This window comes from Syngnathoides biaculeatus, chromosome 2, assembly GCF_019802595.1.
Source record: "Syngnathoides biaculeatus isolate LvHL_M chromosome 2, ASM1980259v1, whole genome shotgun sequence".
In the NCBI taxonomy this organism is placed as follows: domain Eukaryota; kingdom Metazoa; phylum Chordata; class Actinopteri; order Syngnathiformes; family Syngnathidae; genus Syngnathoides; species Syngnathoides biaculeatus.
The window spans coordinates 39948104-39968385 of record NC_084641.1 but is presented as its reverse complement, the minus strand read 5'-3'; the positions used below and the strand labels follow the sequence as shown (position 1 = coordinate 39968385).

At 42.4% G+C, this 20282-nt stretch overlaps 2 protein-coding genes across 12 annotated transcripts in view; one reads left to right on the top strand and one right to left on the bottom strand.

Moving 5' to 3' along the window:
* Positions 1–20282, bottom strand: part of LOC133492446 (protein-tyrosine kinase 2-beta-like) — an 89465-nt gene that overhangs the window by 67217 nt on the left and 1966 nt on the right. Inside the window, exons 2-3 of one of the 2 annotated variants that reach the window (XM_061804636.1) lie at positions 387–1224; positions 7–316 (exon numbers count right to left, since the gene is read on the bottom strand). In XM_061804636.1, the coding sequence (XP_061660620.1) occupies positions 7–210 (204 nt within the window). In that variant the 5' untranslated portion in view covers positions 211–316; positions 387–1224. Of the gene's footprint in view, positions 1–6; positions 1225–20282 lie in introns of both variants that reach the window. The other variant, XM_061804645.1, reaches the window with a different exon arrangement.
* Positions 1643–18593, top strand: arhgef7b (Rho guanine nucleotide exchange factor (GEF) 7b). Of its 10 annotated transcripts, none has more exons than XM_061804735.1 (22): positions 1645–1953; positions 2542–2625; positions 5036–5120; positions 5199–5314; positions 5430–5634; positions 6143–6234; positions 9483–9577; positions 11305–11400; positions 13903–14025; positions 14168–14306; positions 14424–14483; positions 14573–14719; positions 14801–14887; positions 14999–15077; positions 15219–15349; positions 15430–15636; positions 15754–15847; positions 17219–17308; positions 17727–17885; positions 18087–18183; positions 18305–18359; positions 18430–18593. In XM_061804735.1, the coding sequence occupies exons 1-22, from the start codon at positions 1789–1791 to the stop codon at positions 18550–18552; spliced, it is 2529 nt and encodes an 842-aa protein (XP_061660719.1). In that variant the 5' UTR covers positions 1645–1788; the 3' UTR covers positions 18553–18593. The 10 variants fall into 10 exon arrangements, with proteins under 10 accessions (XP_061660674.1, XP_061660719.1, XP_061660639.1 ...); XM_061804718.1 differs by lacking the exon at positions 17727–17885 and adding an exon at positions 3757–3819 and having other exon boundaries at positions 1897–1953; positions 14099–14306; positions 18278–18359; XM_061804710.1 differs by lacking the exons at positions 1645–1953; positions 17727–17885 and adding exons at positions 2346–2394; positions 3757–3819 and having other exon boundaries at positions 14099–14306; positions 18278–18359.

The following is a 20282-nucleotide window of genomic DNA, read 5'->3' as shown; positions in this document are numbered from 1 at the left end:
AAATACCCTGACTGTCATTCCTTCGTCACAGCAGACCAATTTGAAGTTTTTGCCGAGGTTGAAGCTGTTGCTGAGGAAACACACTTTGATAATCTTCACCGGGAAGATGCTGTCCCTCGCAATTGTTGATGTGGGAGACATGCCTGGGGTCTTTGATGGGCTGGTGGGAGACATGCTTCTCCAAGACAGGGTGCTGGTGTCTCCTGACATTTCACTCACACTCCAGCAAACAGCATGTAAACTAGATCCATCAACAGATACTGCCACAACTGCAAATGCTACTTTTGTTAAACATCCATTAATGAACACACCGGTGCTGCAGACAGAGAGAAGATTATCACGTTGTTGTATTTGAGAAAGTAATTTACTTTCTTTCTAGTACTCACCCATCTTGTGCACGTCTCACCAACCCCAAACACAATGACTCTAAGATCAAGACAAACTAATTTGTCAGATAGGTTGTTTCATTTTTAAAGTCCGTTGCGCAAGAATTCTGTTATCTCATTTGTCTATGTTCAGCGTTACCAAAGTCTTTTTGAAGCTGCTCTGCAAAACAGTAAATGAAAGAGGAAGCAACACTCAGACAAAAGAGGAAGTTGAAGAGCCGCTGATAGAAAAATTGACAGGACTGATAAACTGTTGTATTGCACTGTAATTTCAACCGAATGTTGCTATGCCCGCAAAGGTTTTGACCAAAAGATGCATTGAATTAATTATTTTAAGATGACCAAAAAGCAAACATTGATACAGCTATTGTCATTAATTAAACCCAGAGCACAAGGCAGTGAAAGCAGACGCCCTTGGAACTGTGGTGTTTATTTTTCTTCTGACTTCTTTATTCAAGCCATCGATCCTGGTGTGTTAGGGGTTCTGAGAACAGCAGTGTGGGGCCTCTTGCCCTCCTAGGGGTGGGTGGGGGATTAGCGGTGATTCGGCATGCTGGGCGGTCAGTGAGGATGGTATCTTCCCAGCTGGGCACTGGTGGAGTTCCCATGTCCTTGTTTGGGAACAGTGAGGATAACGGATGGTCCTGTGACCATCGGCCTTGGTTGTGTCCTCTTAGCCCGGTCTCCCTGGGGTGAGTGCAGTGGCCTGCCAAACTAATGTGGATAGGTGATACATAGTCTGTCTGTTCTAGTAGATTCTGCACAGCACCTCCGGAGACCTCAGGTGACAGTGCTGAGTCACGAAAATGATGCCTTGTTTTATGATTGTTGCAATATGCTGTAATGTAGCCAAAGGAAGCAGAAAATGAACAATTTATCAAGATTTTATCAAACAAAGGGAAAGCATACAATCTTTTACAGTTCAACCAAATCTGAGAGGCACAGAGTAGAATTTGGAAACATTTTACTTTGAAGGCCAACAGTAGTGGGAATCTGAAATGTACTACAAAGTTTGACATTACATGCAGCGTTGCCACACGGCTCGCTCAACATCTGTTCTCCATGCAATTGCATTTACCATTTTTGTCCACCAGGTAGCGTCACAACCCACTAAAGGACTACAAATGGAACAGTTACAAGTTCTGAATTATACTACTGTATTTATGTAATAATCTTACAGGGGCAGGGGGCCACCCACTTTGTTAACCGGGGGGGCGGGCAGGGAGAGACAGGCAGAGGGGGGGGAGACGGGGAGAGAGAGAGAGAGAGAGAGAGAGAGAGAGAGTCTCTATTTTGACATTGGAATATTTGCTGCTGTGATTCCGCCTGAACAGTCAGGCTGACTATCCTCTGCTTCTGCCCTGCCATCTCACCGTAACCACAGAACCTTTCACGGTCCACAATGACCGTGGCCGAGCAGACTGTAACGTGGCTCATCACGCTCGGGGTGCTGGAGTCTCCAAAGAAGAGCATCTCTGATCCGGAGGCTTTCCTCCGGACGTCTCTGCAGGACGGGGTTGTGCTGTGCAGGGTGTTGGAGCGATTGAGACCGGGAACGACGGAAACAGTAAGTGCTTGCAAAGACTATAAAAGTACAATTATTTCATATCACGGTCGGTTTAAACATAAAGAAACCCTATGACCACAAAAACAAGACGCTTCATATTCCTGTGAAAACTATGGATACGCAAAGAATGAACAATATATAATTACTAGGTCCGCCAATGAGTGATAGACAAGGTCGGACATGTTTCTTTCGAAATAAAGGTAAGGCACTGATATCCTCGAGTGTAGGGAATAGTAAGGGTGATACTCATCTATAATGCAGCTTATCGAAGATATTGAACGCACTGTAGTCAGCCACTTCATGTTACTTTTGTACTTGATTCTATAAGATTCATCATAAAATAAAAAGACGTTACTCCGAATGAAATCTCTAATTTGAAAGTTTAACCGGAAGTCCAGCCAGATATCAACGCATGCGAACACAAACACAGCTACTGGACAGGTGGCAAGCGTAACAAACCTCGTTTGAAATAAACATTATTTTCGTGGAGAGGTGTCTTTGTTAAAGAAGAAGAAAAAACTCATTAATTTTACTAGTTTAAAAAAATATCTGGTTTTCTGGCCTAATGGAACGACTTTTTATGTGTAGTTTTTTCAGGAACCGAGGACTGACAGCGAGTCTCAACTGAATATCAGGGAGTTCATCAAAGGCGTCGGGACCTTCGGCGTGGAGGTGGGTGACCATAAATCATGCTTGAAGCGGCTGAAATTGCATTCCCATATTCGACCACATTGATATTTATAATTTACGCCATCTTTAAATAGCTGCTCTATTGCTACTCAGGTGTACCTCTTGAAACTATTTGACAGGAATGTCACATTACGCGCAAATGGCGTCACATTATGCGGAAATGTGACGTTGATACATAGTATAAACCTGAATTACAAATAACGTAGGTAATTGTTTTCAGCTTTTTTTGTTGAGTAACAGTTGATAAAGAGACTAAGTACCTATAAGGTAACCAGGCAGTCAATAGGTATTTTCTTTTTCTTACGGCTTGTCCCGTTAGGGGTCACCACAGCGTGTCATCTTTTTCCATCTAAGCCTATCTGGTGCATCCTCCTCTCTCACACCCACTGTCCTCATGTCCTCCCTCACAACATCCATCAACCTTTTCTTTGGTCTTCCTCTTGCTCTTTTACCTGGCAGCTCCATCCTCAGCACCCTTCTACCAACATACTCACTCTCTCGCTGCTAGGTATGTTACTAGAATTTTTAAACCACCTGAATACCAAAATAGACGAAAACATCAATAAAATGAGCCCTGGTTTTTAAGAATTGGAAAAAGATTGAGGATTTTATGCTATGTAAATGTAAATCGATTCCTTGGTGGAAAAATATCCTTTTGTTTCTTCGTTTTAAAGATAAATTGAATGAATTTTCAATGGTGGGGTCTGATTGAGCTATCTTATTTTCCAGGCTAAACTCAACCCAAATCCGGTACAGCAAAATGGCATGAAAATGGCAGCCATTTTTCTTTATTTAGTAACATACTTAAAGTGAGTCACCAATGTGTGAATGGATCCTGCCAGTTGTAGTCATGGTAATGGGAGGCAGGAGTATTTTTGTTTTAGCCTCTGACCAAACAGTAGGTATAGAGCTTATCTGGTAGGTGTTGTCTGACGCACTTTCTTTTTAGACATGAACGCATATTTGTAAATTCTGTCTTATGAAATGTTTTAACTGGAATTGAATATGAATGTGAATGCATTATCACAGGTTGACTCTAGTGGAATCTGAAATCATAAAGGAAAAGACCAGGTTACGTAACATAGAGTCCACTGAAGTTATCAATAATTTCAGAAACCGAGAGGCTAACTGCATGGTGGATGGGTGGAGGCATGTTCTGGAGAACAAAAGATGAAGGTGAGGAGAGTAGTGGGCTGATGTAATGCAACATGTCATGCAGATTTTCCAATCAGGTTGATTATAAGTCAACCATGGTGCTGGATGTGAAGGTTTCCATTAGTGAGAGCTTGGCTGACATCAGTGTTATAATTCAGATGATTCTGCCTGTATCTCCAATCTTGGTGTACTGAATCTGTAAGATCTGAGTGATTTATTAGCTAACAATTACAACTGCATATTTTGTTTTTTACCTAAATTATTTGAATAATCAAATCAGGAGGCCCTGTCGCTCAGTGGTTAGAGCATGGGTTTGGTAAACCAGTGGTTGTGGGTTCGTATCCCACTGCCGCCTCCACTCCCTGGTTGCGTCAGGAAGGGCATCCGGTGTAAAAATTGTGCCAAACATATATGTGCGTTCATCTGAGATGACACGCTGTGGCGACCCCGGAAGGACAAGCCGAAAGAAACCATTTGAATAATCAAATCAAGCTGTTATGAGAATAGTTCTCTGGCCAATCACAGTTACCCTTACAGTCTTTTCAATCAAAACATCAAATATAATTATTGAATGAATATTATGTTACCCTGCCCTTCCTGAAGTAATGGATATGTTGACAAATTATTGTAAGTAATTGTTTTTATGGCTATTCATCAACTGTTATTTGTTATGGAAGTGGCTTAATATGTTGTGATTTTAGAATACTTAAATACAGGACTACAGCAAGGATTAAAATACATCATAACTATTGTAAATTAGCCCATTGAAAGTTATGAAAGTGTTTATTACAGCCACAGTCTAGCTACTAATTCTCAGGCTCCATTAGTCAATGAACGGCAGTGGATTCCTGATTTATTTGAACAAATTCATTAGAATATGAAATTCTTCATATTCATTAACTATATGGAATGCACTTTGAGCTCCAGTCACTCATTGGCAATGTTACTGTTTTGTTTCACAAGATTACGTGCCTCAGATGTATTTTGATTATGGTTGTGCATGTGCTCATGCTTGTTTTGTGAGTTATGGAGAGATTACCAGGGGGAGCTCAGATTTGAGTAATCCCGTTTCAGACTGTAACTGGAATAATGTCCTTAACCCCCAACCAAAACACAATGCTTTTAGGCAAGCGTGTGTCTTCATACTATAGTTTTATTATTATTATAGTTCTATTGCATGGTTGTATGTGTTAATATGATCATAGTGTTGTTATAATCAATTTTATAACTCCTGCAGCCTTTTGAGGTCAATGACCTCCTTCAAGGGCTGAACTTCACCAAGGTCCTAAACTCCTTGGTTGCACTGACCAAAGTGACTAAAGGTAACGGCATTTGCAAAAATGTCCACAATTTTATTCTTCACTAGATTATTTGAATTAGCAATGCCTATTTTTTTGCAGTCTCAGGTGTTTCTGTTTGTGTGCCTCACTCCCATTCATTGAGGATTAAATCGTTTGACTTTCTGAAGAGTCAAAGTCATTCCTCCAAACTACAACCACCTCAGTATCATAGCCATGTAAGTTATCACAGCAATAGTGGCAAAAGGACTCCCTTGATTACAGTCAACGGATTATTTCAGATTCTGTTCTCCAACTGCACATTTGATGCATGCGGTTTTTCCTCTGTTGCAGGACATGTCTGATGGAAGTGGGTGTGGCCAATTTCTTTTCAAGGCACGCTTCCCTTTCCAGCAGACAAATGACAATGAACTCTCTTTATCCAAGGGTGACATCATTAATGTGAGCAGGCAGGAGGAAGGGGGCTGGTGGGAAGGTTCGCTTAATGGCAAGACCGGCTGGTTCCCCAGTAACTATGTGCGGAAACTGAAAGGAAGTGGTGGGTGCCACACATATCATATCAACACACCTTTATCATCATATCTGAACTTAATGAGAATATGTAAGCTTTGTCCAAAGCAGTGACTCAAGCGAACACACATTCTCAAGTTACATGAGTCCAGTTGGATGTAAGTTGCTTTTTTGTTGTTGTTTTGTTTTGGGAGGGAGGGAGGGAGGGAGGGAGGGAGGGGGAAGAATGACTGGAAGGAAAGGAAGGAAACTTGACTGACAAACAAAGCCAGGAAGTTCCATGGTTTCTGGTTGGAGAGGAAGATCCTGCAAGTGTAATGTAGAAAACATCAACTGTGATTGCAGAGGACTGACAGTGGATTGATCTGGCTAATGTCACTTGTTCCCTGTGAGGCTGTGTGCTATCATCACACATGCCTGCCAGTGTCATTGACAGGCATTAATAATAGCTTAGAGAGACCCTCCTAAAATAAAAAAAAAAACAATTTCATTCTTTCCAATAAAAAGTCAATTTGTTCACTTTTCTTATTGTGCAGACAAGTCATTAAACAAACCAAAGCCTGGGACACTGAGAACCCTGCCAAAAGGTTTTGACACCTCTATCATCAGCAAGACCTACTACAACGAGGTGAGCAACACATCTTCAGAGAGTCTTTTGGCAGAAGTCATGTGCACAAGACTGGTAAATTCAACATCAATCACATCAGTGACATACAGTGGATATAAAAAGCCATCACCACCCTGTCTCAAATTCTTTTTCCAACATTATGACTCATAGGATCTCCTACTAAAATAAAAATGACATCTTTTTTTGAGAAAGGAAGTAAAAATAAATAACTGAGAATGTGGTTTCACATGTGTGCACACCCCATATAATCGAGGATGCGGCTGTGTTCAGCATTTAGCAATTACATTCAAACTCATGTAAAATGGGGCTCTGCGCAGCACACACCTGCCACCATTCAAAGTTCATCTGATTCTTCTTTTTCTTTCGGCTTGTCCCGTTAGGGGTCGCCACAGCGTGTTATCTTTTTCCATCTAAGCCTATCTCGAGCATCCTCCTCTCTAACACCTACTGTCCTAATGTCCTCCCTCAAAACATCCATCAACCTTCTCTTTGGTCTTCCTCTCGCTCTTTTTGCCTTTCAGCGCCATCCTCAGCACCCTTCTACCAATATACTCACTCTCTCGCCTCTGAACATGTCCAAACCATCGAAGTCTGCTCTCTCTAACCTTGTCTCCAAAACATCCAACTTTGGCTGTCCTTCTAATGATCTAATTTCTAATCCTATTCAATCTGTTCACACCAAGTGAGAACCTCAGCATTTTCATTTCTGCAACCTCCAGTTCTGGTTCCTGTTATTTCTTTAGAGCCACCGTCTCTAATCCGTACATCATGGCCAGCCTTACCACTGGTTTATAAGCTTTGCCCTTCATCCTAACGGAGACTTTTCTGTCACAGAACACCAGACACCCTCAGCCAACTGTTCCAACCTGCTTGGACCTGGAACATTGTGAAGAAAGTCATTGAGTGGAGAAAATGTGGGACAAAAGTGAGTGACACTAACCAGGCTGTGAGGCCGTGAGGCCTAGTTAACAGAAGGAGTTCGGTTAGGCCATGGAGAATGACTTCTAGACAGTTTAGAGGAAATTCTGGCCCACCCTCTGGTGTCTCAGGAGGCGGAAGCAGTGCATCGTCAACACTGTGTATAGTGAGGATGGGGAACTGCTGACCTCAACTTCCTGAGGAGAATACATCAAAGACCTCCTCAATTCCACCGACAGGCCTTCCCATGAAGAAGCAGTGTCTGGGTTCTCTGAGCCGGGCTCTTCTATCACTTTGGTTGAGGTCACCTATGTGTTTAAAAATCTTCTCAGTGGCAGGGCCCCAGGGGTTTATGAGATTTGCCCGGATTTCCAAAAGGCTCTGGATGTTGTGGGGCTGTCTTGGATGACACGCCTCTGCAACATTGCATAGCTATTGGGGACAGTGCCTCTGGATTGGCAAACTGGGTTGGTGGTGCTCCCCACTTTTAAGACGGTGTGTTGCAACTACAAGAGATCAAACTCCTCATCCTCCCTGGTAAGGTCTATTCAGGGGTGATGCAAAGCAGGGTTCATCTGGAAGTTGAATCTTAGATTCAGGAGGAGCAATGTGGTTTTCGTCCTGAGTGTGGAATAGTGGACCAGATCTACGCCCTCGGCAGGATTCTCGAGGGTCAACCAGTGTACATGTGTTTTAGGGAGTTGGAGAAGCATCCCTCAGGGATTTCTGTGGGGGGTTCTTCGGACGTATGGGGTACCGAACCCCCTTATACGGGCTGTTCAGTTCCTGTACAACCGGTGTCAGAGTTTGGTCCGCATTGCCAGCAATAAGTCGGGTGCGTTTCCGGTGAGAGTTGTACACTGCCAAAGCTGCCCTTTGTCACCAATTTTGTTCATAACTTTTATGGACAGAATTTGTCGGCAGAGCCAAGGTGTAAATGGTGTACAATTTGGTGGTCTCAGCATTGCATCTCTGCTCTTTGCTCACTGAACCAGCTCACAGCCAGATGTGAAACGGCTGGGATGAGAATCAGCACCTCCAAATCTGAGACCATGATCCTGAGTCAGAAAAGGATGGCGTGCCCTCTCCAGGTCAAGAATGAGATCCTGTCCCAAGTGGAGGAGTTCAACTATCTTGGGGTCTTGTTCACAAGGGAAGAATGGAGCGGGAGATCGATAGGCGGATCGGTGAAGTGTTTGCAGTGATGCAGACTTTGTATCAGTCCATTGTGTTAAAGAGGGAGCTAAGTTGAAAGGTGAAGCTCTCAATTTACCAGTTGAGCTGTGGGTCATGACCGAAAGAAAGAACAAGATCCTGGATACAAGGACCTAAAATGAGTTTGTTCCACAGGGTGCCCGGGCTCTCATGAGAGATAGGGTGAGAAGCTCGGTCATCCGTGAGGGCCTCAGTGTCAACCCGCTGCTCTTCTGCATTGAGAGGAGCCAAATGAAGTGCTGGGGTATCTGATCCGGATACCTCCCTGGTGAGATGTTCCGGGCATATCACACTGTTAAGAGACCCTGAGGATGACCCAGGACACAGTGGAGAAACTATGTTTGTATGCTGGCCTGACAACGCTTTGGGATTCCTCCGGAAGAGCTAGATAAAGTGACTGGGGAAAGGGAAGTCTAGTTATCCCTGCCAGCTACTGCCCCTGCGACCTGACCCGGAAAAGCAGTAGAGGATGGATGGAGAAAGCTGAGTATGTGAAAAAAATTCATCAAGCACATGGACAGCATCTTCACACAAAAGCCCAAGCTGATATTAAAACCCAGAAATGCATAACTAAATATAAAACATTCCAAACACTGCAGGTGACTGTTGCTTTTATCTTCTTTTAATGTCATAATGTCATTCTATGTATTGCGTTTTTGGAAAATGTTGCAATTAAAATGAATAGCTGTATGTGCAGGCGTGCATGATTGTGTGCATTCATGTGTGTGTATGCATCAGTGCACGTGTAATAATGTAGGTTATTTCTTCCATTCCAATGGTTTCTGGGACAGGCTCAAGTCAAAATTGGTGCTCCACTTGGTGCATGTGTGTTTTAATAATGCAAGCTGCCACAGTCTCCCCAGGCTTCTCATCTTCTGTTGAGGAACCTGAATCTACTTGACAAACAAACAGACTGAGCTGTTTTTGGTCAGACGTCAAAGAAAGGGAATCAACATGTACAAATTGTATTTTTTTTTTCATTTTTTTATTTTTTTATTTATTTATTTATTTTATTTTTTTTTTTCAAAAAAAGTGCTGAGATGCTTTTAACTTTTATTGTCTTCTTTCACCAAATTTTGTCAAGAGTGTTTGTTTGTTTTGTTTGTTTGTTTCAGGTTCTCCAGAACATCCTGGAAGCAGAGTATGAGTACTTGAGGGAACTACAAAGTCTTTTGGGGTCCTACCTGTGCAACCTCCAACCCACAAACAGGTCAAGTTATTGTTAATATATTTTCCCAATTTTAAGGACTGCGAACATTGTATTGTTTCATTCACATACTTTTTGTTTAAAAGAACAAATCTTTTCAGTAAATTAAATAAACTGAATTAATTTATGATATGATTCGTTCTTTGAGCTCAGCTGCCATTAGCCAGCCCTCTAGAAAGGAAGTGTTCTGTGCAGTCTTGACGTGTCAATTGACCCCTCCGTAGTAATTGCGTCATCCGCGTCGCTGACCAATCAGAGGCCAGAGATGTGCATAAACCACGCCCCTTTTTTGGACCCGCAGTTCCCTCAGACAACGTTGCATGGTCCAGTACAGCTTTTGTTAGCGTTTTATCGCGTATTTGGGTTCTTTAACAATAGATATGGTTAAGAGGTGTAGTCACGGACTTTATAATAGTGATGACAGGTATCCTGAAAGGCTAGTTGGTGGAGTTCAATTCGTACCCTTTCCAAAACCGAAGACCCAGTACGAAAAATGTCTTTGATGGATCAAACTTTGTGGAAGACCGCATCATCAACTGAATCCATCTAAAATCAACCGGAACAGAAGACAGAGTACGAAAAATGTCTTCGATGGATCAAACTTTGTGGAAGACCGCATGATCAACTGAATCCATCAACCGGAACAGATATGTTTGCACGAAGGTAAGCCCTATATTTGATTTTCAATACATGTCTCATATAAATGAATTAGCAGTTCTTCGCTTGCATAACATAGCTACGTGTGAATGATTGAGACACTTGATCTGTGTTGAGCGATATTTTGCGATGATCTGACTGCACAAACGTGTCGCTTTGTTGGCGGTGAGCTAAGCTAAACCAGACTAGCAGTCCTAAAAGCCTTCGACGTGCACCGAGATACCAAGACTGAAGGAAGGATGTTTGAAGACACTAAAGTAGTGATTGTCGTACTCGGTCGGGACTTACGTAGGTTCGGCACTAATTCAAGAATAATTATTGAGGGGAGCGCATGACATTACACAAAGAAAACGAGAGAAACAACTCGTAAATCAAGCCTCGCCTTCATTTCCTTCATACGGCGGTTCACAAACGGCTATACAGATACACATACAGATTCTGCACACAAGTGTGATAGTTAACACGAAAATAGGAAACTGTCAATGACGAATTCGTCTTTGGGTTCTAATATATTATATTATGTGGGTTCTTGGTCTTCCTCTGACTACGGAAAGATCTTGCGCTAATATCAATGCTTTCTCCGGCGATATGCATGTAAATACCATTGAAATACCCCTCGCTGAAATACTTGAAGCCCTGCTGTCTGCTTTTCAACGGTATTTCACTGTTAGCTAAGAATGCGAGTGAGAAATCAGCTGGTAAATCGGACAATTTTGCTCTATTCTTTTCGTGCTGCGCCGCCATTTTTGCTAATTGTTTGTCTGACGTTAGTGCACGTGGCGTGACGTCACTTCAGGAGGCGTGGTTAAATGCGCTGTACGGAGGGATCAATTGCGACACGCAGCTGTTGCGGCAGACAAGATCCGGTCAATTTTCAAAATAAAAGACATTAAGACGCAAATACAACACAAATTATATAAATTGGTCATTCTTTCTCCGTGGCCCGGTAACAAATGCCTCATGGCCCGGTACCGGTCTGCAGACCACTGCTCTCGGGAATATATAAAAATAATTTGAAGGAGAACCAAAGAGAACTTCTGAATTATAAACAACTTTTCCCTGATTCCCTGCAGGTTGGGTGGTGTTCATATCAGCCACATTCAAGGAAATCTCGAGGAGATCTCGACCTTCCAACAGATGCTGGTTCAATCCTTGGACGAGCATACAAAGTCAGTAGCCACATCTGCTTTGCCCACTAGGCAGCAGAAATGTTACTTTTCATTCATATGAAGTGGATATAAAAAGGCCATGGGCTGAATTTCCAAAAAATTTTTGAAATGTGGACTCATCAGACTAAAGCACATATATTTGTTTGCAAACAAGAGTTCTGAGTTTTACATTTTTTGAGATATAATTAATCTGATTAATCCATCTATCCATTTTCTTAGCCACTTATCCTCACGAGGGTCACAGGAGTGCTGAAGCCTATCCCAGCTCTCAACGGGCAGGAGGCAGGGTACACCCTGAACTGGTTGCTAGCCAATCACAGGGCATATGGAGACAGACAACAATCACATCTAAGGGCAATTTAGAGTGTCCAATTAATGTCACATTTTTCTGGGATGTGGAAGTGCGGAGTGCCCGGAGAAAACCGATGCGGGCATGGGAGAAGATGCAAACTCCACTCAGGCGGGGCCGGGATCGAACCCTGATGGCGCAGCTGTAGGGCGTTGACCTCACAGTTCTGAGGACTGGGGTTCAAATGCCGGCCCTGCCTATGTGATGTTTTCATTTTTTCCCCGTTTCTGCATGGGTTTTCTCCAGGCACTTTGGTTTCCTCCTACATCTCAAAAACATGCATTAATTGAAGATTCGAAATTGCCCCTAGGTGTGATTGTGACTGCGACTGCTGTCTGTACCAGGCAATTGGTGGATGGATGGATGGAGGAGTTGAAAACAGAACTGGCAAATGTGAATTGATAGGGAGGTATTTTTGATGATGTGATTGCCAATCTCATAACCTTGTACTTTGATTCAGACTGTAACTGTCTGCCAATCTTTTTCTTCAGGCTTGTCCCGTTACGGGTCACCACAGCGTGTCATCTTTTTCCATCTAACCCTATCTGGTGCATCCTCCTCTCTAACACCCACTGTCCTCATGTCCTCCCTCATAACATCCATCAGCCTTTTCTTTGGTCTTCCTCTCACTCTCTCATTCACCACATATATTCTGTTTTACTTCGGCTAATCTTCATTCCTCTCCTTTCCAGTGCGTACCTCCATCTTTCTAATTGTTCCTCCGCCTGCTCCCTGCCTTCACATCAAATCACAATATTATCTGCACATCATGGTCCAAGGGGATTCCAGTCCAACCTCGTCTGTCAGCCTATCCATCACTACCGCAAATAGGAAGGGGCTCAGCGTAGTTGAATGTTGAGTCCACGTTCGATGTTTGGTCCTCATTGTATACTCTACGAAGGTAATGTTGTTAGCGCGCTAGGCTAACTTAGGCCGAGCAGCTTCAACGTGAACGATACGGAACCAATTTGGGTACGAAGATGTACTAAGATAAGAATTTTCTATAAGTCCTCACAGCCCTCGTTGTACAAATTACTCTCGTTCGATGTTTCTTCATTATCCACAAATGGATCACAAATGCGTCTCGTTGTTAGCAAGCTAAGCTAAGGAATACTAGGCCCATAAGGAAGTTTAAGTTGACGTTTCCACTCGCTGTCATGATCCTGCCTTCCAGTCCTGGCTGGGTGTGGCCAGCAAACCGGCGCTGATTAGGAGGCGCACACATGCGCCTCATCCTGACTGATTATACTCGGTATTTATAGGACCCTGGGGACAACTGGTCTTCGCTAGATCATTGCCTCTCATGCCTCGTTCCCGCACTTCCTGACGCCAACCTTCTGTGTACCGACCAATGCCTGTCTCCTGACCTACCCCATAAGCCTGCCGATACTGATCCTGTTGCTTGTTTGGACTGACTGCCTGGTAACTGACACTGGAATGAATAAAGGCTTATTCCTCACTGCTTACCTGTCACTTGAGTCGTGCATTTGGGTCCGCCCTCAAGTCTCGTTCTTGACACTCGCCCACTTATGAGTACTCATGATTCTCGTTGTATACGATATGTAGGTTTTTCAGGACGAGGAGATACTAGCGTTTGATGTTTTCCTCCTCAGTAAATATTAGAAAACAGACGCGTTTTGTTGTTAGCAGTCCAGGCTAGGCTAACCCAGGCTTTGACGCGAACAATACGGCTCGAATTTGGGTACTAAGATTGCACAGATGGTGATTTTAGTCCACCGAAGTCATTGCCAGGAGCATCTCATGTCGAGTATTCACAACATTCAGTCCAAACAGTCAATACAATACAATACAAGGTTGATATAATGAAAACTTTAAAATGACAAATATTGAAGGTATAAAATATTTACGTGTATGAATACGACTGTTCCATGCAAATATTCATGACAAATTGTTGAAAATTCTGAGAACTTTGAACAAATTGTTCTGAAAGTGACTTTTTATAGGTTGGTAATCTGGTGATGATTGAGTGGTGACTTCAATTTAAAATTAGGTTAAATTTGATTCGGTGTTTTCTCTTCTCACACACTCGCATACCCAATTGTAAGAGGGTGTGCATACTTGCGCAACCAGATTAAGTTGTTTGTGTTTACTTCCTCTCTTGAGAAAAAACACATTTTTCATTCTTTTTCAAGGCTTCCAGAATGTCAGCAGAGAATAGGAGGCTTCTTCCTGAGACTTATGCATCAAATGAAGAATCTTTATCTGGCTTACTGTGCAAATCATCCATCTGCCATCAGTGTGCTAACTCAGCACAGGTCAGAAGCCCCTTTCACATTGCTTGAAATACAGGCATTATACCAGTGTTTTCGGGCTGGCACTTAATTCTAGGGCTGAAGGAGAGAGAAAGAGGGCAAAGACACCAAGTGCATGCCTTGAGCAGAATACGTGTTTATGCAGTGAGGAGCTGGGGGAGTACATGGAATCCAAGGGGTCATCTAGTCCGGGGATCCTGACACTGATAACGAGTTTGAGTAAACCCTTTACTCGACTGGAGCGATACCCAACCCTGCTTAAAGAAATGGACAGACACATGGAGGTACTTCAATCATTATGATTATGTCCGAAGACTGATCTGTTCCCTTGGCAACTAAAATTAAAAAAAAAATCACTTTTCTTCTAAACAAACATGATGTTCTTATTTTCTTGTTCTCAGGACCAACACCCAGACAGAGTTGACCTGCAAACATGTATGGCATCTTTTAAAAACCTCGCAGTAAGACACAACCACACACACATCAGGCTATCAGTTAGCTCAAGTATTCTGACCTGCTAGAGTGTGCTTTCTCCTTGCTGTTTCTTCAGGCTCAGTGCCAGCAAGTGAGGAAGAAGAAGGACCTGGAGTTACAGGTTTTAACTGAGCCAGTCAGGAACTGGGAGGGGGATGACATTCGGACCCTCGGCCCTGTTCTTCACATGTCCCAGGCTACGGTCTGCTCCCAGAACTGTCAGGTAAATCCTTGGAGGATTTACAACTACAGATTGAGTTGCAACATGGCTCAATGTGTAAAAAACACTTTGTGAATCTTTTAGGAGTCACGTGAACGCTACCTTGTGCTCTTTCCTCATACACTGCTCTTCCTCTCAGCAAGCATGAGAATGAGTGGATTCATCTACCAGGTATGGTCAGATGCTGTTTGGTGCTTTGATATATAATCATGTACCCCCCAACATGATCTTAAAATGTTGCTGGGATGTTGAACATACAACATCATGAGTTTGTCTCTGCAGGGGAAGATGCCACTGTCGGGAATGCTGATCTCCAGGATAGAAGACAGGGAAATCATGAGGAATGCATTTGAAATTTCTGGTCTGGTATTGTTTTGATGTATTACTTGAATCTGAGTATTTCATTTCTTTTTTTCCACTCATCTCACATTCCTATGACTTGGGTTTAAATTTGTAATCATTTTTTAAAAACATTAGGGAAAATGTAGAAAATAATTTATAGGTGTTCAGTGCAACCGTATGCAAGTGGCATGCAACAGTCAGCAGGATCTACTGGACTGGTTAGACCTTCTCACCAAATACACACACAACCCTGCTGTACACACACATAAGACTCAGTCTGTGTGTCACACAGTAAGTTGGCCTTTCTACTCTACCACAGCAACACACAGCTAATTATCATATTTGACTGCTCACCTCTATTTTCTCCCTAGTTGCCTTCCCTGCCTGTCACCCCTTACCAACACTCAGAATCTTGTGGCGGAAGCAGTGCCTCCCACACTCTACCTCATCTTTCCTCATATGGCGGCAGCCCCATGTGGGGGGCCTTGGAGCCACCAAGTACCCCATCAACCTGGAGCATGAGCTGTCTTCGGCCTGCCCCTCCTCTGCGGCCATCTGCTGCCCTTTACAACAAGGAGGTGCGTCATGGCTGGCTGGTTAAAAATAAGCCACTTTTGCACTTTAAAAGACCTTATAAACATGTTTTCTTTTTTGGTGTAAACTAGTGCCCTACTATGTATATTTATTGTTTGCAGGATATGAGTATGAGTCCAAAGAATATGAAAAAGCTCCTTTCCAAGAGAAAGCCAGAGAGGAAACTCTCTGAAGAAAACCTCACTGTTAGAAAGAGTAAGAAGATCCAAATACAGTGAAGAAAACAAGTATTTGAACACCCTGCTATATTGTAAGTTCTCCCACTTAGAAATCATGGAGGGGTCTGAAATTTTCCTGTAGTTGTTCATCAGGTTTGCACACACTGCAAGAGGGATTTTGGCCTACTCCTCCATGCAGACCTTCTTTATATCCAACAGATTTCTGGGCTGTCACTGATAAACACGGCGTTTCAGCTCCCTCCAAAGATTTTCTATTGGGTTTAGGTATGGAGACTGGCTAGGCCATCCCAGAACCTTGATATGCTTCTTCTGGAGCCACTCCTTAGTTTTCCTGGCTGTGTGCTTAGGGTCATTGTCATGTTGAAAGACCCAGCCATGACCCATCTTCAATGCTCTGACTGAGGGAAAGAGGTTGTTCCCCAAAATCTCACTGTACATGGCCGCGGTCATCCTTTGCTTAATACAGTGCAGTCGTCCTGACCCATCTGCAGAAAAACACCCCCATGGTTCACAGTAGAGATGGTGTTCTTGGGATGGAACTCATCATTCGTCTTCCTCCAAACACAGTTAGTGGAAGATGACCAAAAAGTTCCATTTTGGTCTCATCTGACCACAAAAAGTTCTCCCATGACTCCTATGTATCATCCAAATAGTCTTTGGCAAACTTAGGATGATCCATGACATGTGCTGGTTTAAGCAGGGGAACCTTCTGTGCCATGCTTGATTTCAAACCATGACTTCTTAGTGTATTACCAACAGTCAGCTGATAGGTGGTGAGGTGATATCTTGCATGGGGCTCCACTCCGATTGAGATTGACAGTCATGATTAGCTTCTTCGATTTTCTAATGATTGCTCCAACGGTCGACCTTTTTTCACCAAGCTGCTTGGCAATTTCTCCATAGCCCTTTCCAGCCGTGTGGAGTTGTACAATTTTGTCTCTGGTGTCTTTGGACAGCTCTTTGGTCTTGCTGATTGTATGGGGTGGAAAGGTGTCTTTATGTAGCTAACCACCTCACACAGGTGCATCTGATTCAGTATAATACATGGAGTGGAGGTGGATCTTTAAATGCAGACTAACAGTTCTTTGAGAGTCAGAATTGTAGCCTATGGACAAGTGTTCAAATACTTATTTGCAGCTGTATCACACAAATAAATTGCTAAAAAAAATCATAGATTGTGAATTCAGGTTTTTTCTTTTTATATTATCTCTCTTACAGTGGACATGCACCTACAATCAAAATTTCAGACCCCTCCATGATTTCTAAGTGGGAGAACTTGCACTTTAGCAGGGTGTTCAAATACATATTTTCTTCACTGTAAACTGAAATGCACCTGTGAAAATAGCACTTTGGGTTGAAGAATCTCTTGTCCATCTTTACCTTTCAGGTACAGCAGCTCTCGAGGAGGACGCTCAAATATTGAAAGTGATTGAGGCGTACTGCACCAGTGCCAAGACCCGACAAACCCTCAACTCGAGTGAGTCCCCACACACATTGAGCATGTACAGTACATACTGTAAGTTGCTGTGAATATGGTTGCTCACCTCCAAATCTTTGTTCTCAGCTTTCAACTCTAACAAGGCTTTTCTCTCATCCCCCATTTTTTTTCATTCATTGATTCCTCTGCTCTTCACTTCCTTTGGATTATTTTATCCACATTGTATTGCTTTATGCTCGCCAACCACCATTGTCCTCATTATAATTATTATAATTTCTGTATTTTAGCTCAAAATTCAAATGGATTTTTCCCCCTGAAATTTTTTGTCCCTTTTGGGTATTTAATTACTTTTTTGGGCCGACACCTCTATCTAATTTTATTCTGCATCCCAACTTTTGCGGTTTGTGTTCTCCTGTACCGTTGCCCTCTGTATTCCCACTGCTGATTGCTGGTGCAGCTTGGCAAGGCACTGACCTCATGCACAACCATGTCCTCGCTGACTCCACCCTCGTTGTTGCTGGCAACCCGAGCAACCTGCCGTGTTCTGACCAATCAGAGGACTGGGATTATGACAGTATCTGGACCACCACTAGTTACAGGACTGCCTCATTTTCTCGTAAGATTTTGGTGTAGCAAGTTGGAATATACACTGGAAACCTGTCAAGTTTTCAAATAGATTTACCGGTAGATCTATAGAGTCCATACCTGGTGTGTTTGTATGTGTGTTTCTAAGTTGCTCTGTTGTTTTGTATACATGTTGTCGCAAGGTTATTTGAAGAAGAAGCTATTGCTGACATGTTTGTCCTGTTTTGATCAGGTTCCAGCAGGAGGGATGCTCACATGTTATTCCCAGGGGAGGAGAAGATCATAGTGGAGGAAAACAGGAGCAATGGACAAACTGCAATGGAGGAGAGGTAAGACAGGAGTGTGTAACATGTCAATCATGAATGGTCACACTAGCTGTGTGAGTGGGTCCCTGTATCATGCTGCAATTTGTTCATGTCAAAGTAATGCCAAGATGACTTTCTGCTACAGCAGCCTTGTGGACACTGTACACAATTTGAGAGATGAGGGCCAGGAACTCAAACAGGTAAGTTTGTACTTTGCTGGGAAAGTGGATAGAATTGGTGGGAGGAAGCCAAGTAATTGGGGTTTTTCAGGACAACAAGAGGATGAAGAGGACGCTAGAGGAGGAGCAGCGAGCCAGGAAAGAGCTTGAAAGAATCATCAGGAATGTTTTGAAGAACATGAACGACCCAACCTGGGATGAGACAAACCTCTGAAAGTGCTCTGAACATTAAACCCTCTCATTAGGAAAATGCAATGGAGAGGTTTTTTTTGGCAGAACCATCTCAAATAACCTGAAGGTTATCTGACATCTGTCATTTGTAATGTCATCTAAAATATTTTTAAGGTTATTTGAGATGACATTGCATCATTTTAGAACAACCCTTGTTGGTCAACTGAAAAATGACCAATTTTTAGAGCGTTAAATGGAAATAATCCCAGTGAGTCAGGTAATTGGTTATGTGTTCTTTAAACCAAAGCAATTTGTGATACTTTTATGTCAATTACAGTGCCTTGTGAAAGTATTTGGCCCGCTTGAACTTTTCAAACTTTTGCCACATTTCAGGCTTAGGTATAAAATGATTTTTTTTTTGTCAAGAATCAACAAGTGGGACACAATCGTGAAATGAAATGAAATTTATTGGATATTTTAAAACCTTTTTAACAAATACCGTATGCAATTCACTTAATAGTGTTTGGTATTGTTTCTATAGTCTGTACTTTTTGTTGTTGTTATTTTTTTATACTTGAAAGGTATGACATTGAAGATTGCCAACAGACAAGGGAAACTTTCTTCAGTTATTACACTTAATTGTCAACCACAAAAGACATTTGTCACACAAAAGACTTTGACTGTATAAGATATACAATGCAATTACTGTAAATTGAGTATTTGATAGTAACTCATTCAGATTATGTTTGAATGATAATGATTTACAGCAATCAAACCCTCTATTTATTTCACTGTGTCAGTAAATATAGATTACAGTTCTTCCATTGTTTTTCTTCAGACATTCAAATGTCTTTGCCATAAGGCTTCTGTTAGCTAGTTAGTTTGCAATGACAGATTCAAGATTAAAATATTTATTTTTGCCAAGTATGTCAAAAACACACTGTAGTACAGTGATTCCCAAACAGTGTGCCGGGGTACATTAGTGTGCCATGCGCGCTCATCAATCCATTTTTGGTGACATTTACTTTTGTTAGTATGCCATGGGATTTTTCAATTGTAAAATATGTGCCTTGGCTCTATAAAGGTTGGAAATCACTGCACTAGTACACACGTCGAGTACGACAACAGAGTCAATTGACAGAATTCTTTTGAGACATGAAGACATCACATGAACAATCATGGAGCAATAGAAGTTACTTGTAATCTGACAATGACCTTAATCTTTTTTGCTTTTTTTTGTTGACAACTGTGCAAAACTAGCAGGGTGAAACAGTACTTGAATTTCATGATCTTCTTGTCGGAATAGGCTGACTCACATAAATAAGTGCAGCTGAATAATACAGTCAACAAAGCAACACATTTCCTCATGTTGGGGTACTTTAGCTCTGTCAGTAAGTTCCAAAGCAAGCAAGCAAGCAAAGCAAGTTCCATTTGGCCTCAAATGTGAAATGTGGCATTGCACAATGTTATAGCAGATTACGGCTCTCCCTTTCTGTTTCTCTTTTGGGTGTTATGGTACTTTTTTCATGTGTTTATTTGTGCACTATCATTTGGGCAAACATTCACTGTATCAGTCAGAGACTTATTGAGATTGGTGATCAAATTAGACACTGGTTGCAAGTGTATTTGACCATAAGTATAACATTCTGGTAGATATAGCAAGATCACTGGGGTGTCCGTGGATTGCTGGCAGGCCATGGAGACAACTGAGACAAGAGAGGAAGCCGAAGTGGGGTTCCCTGTCTGGTGTTAGCTTAAGGCGACACACGCCAC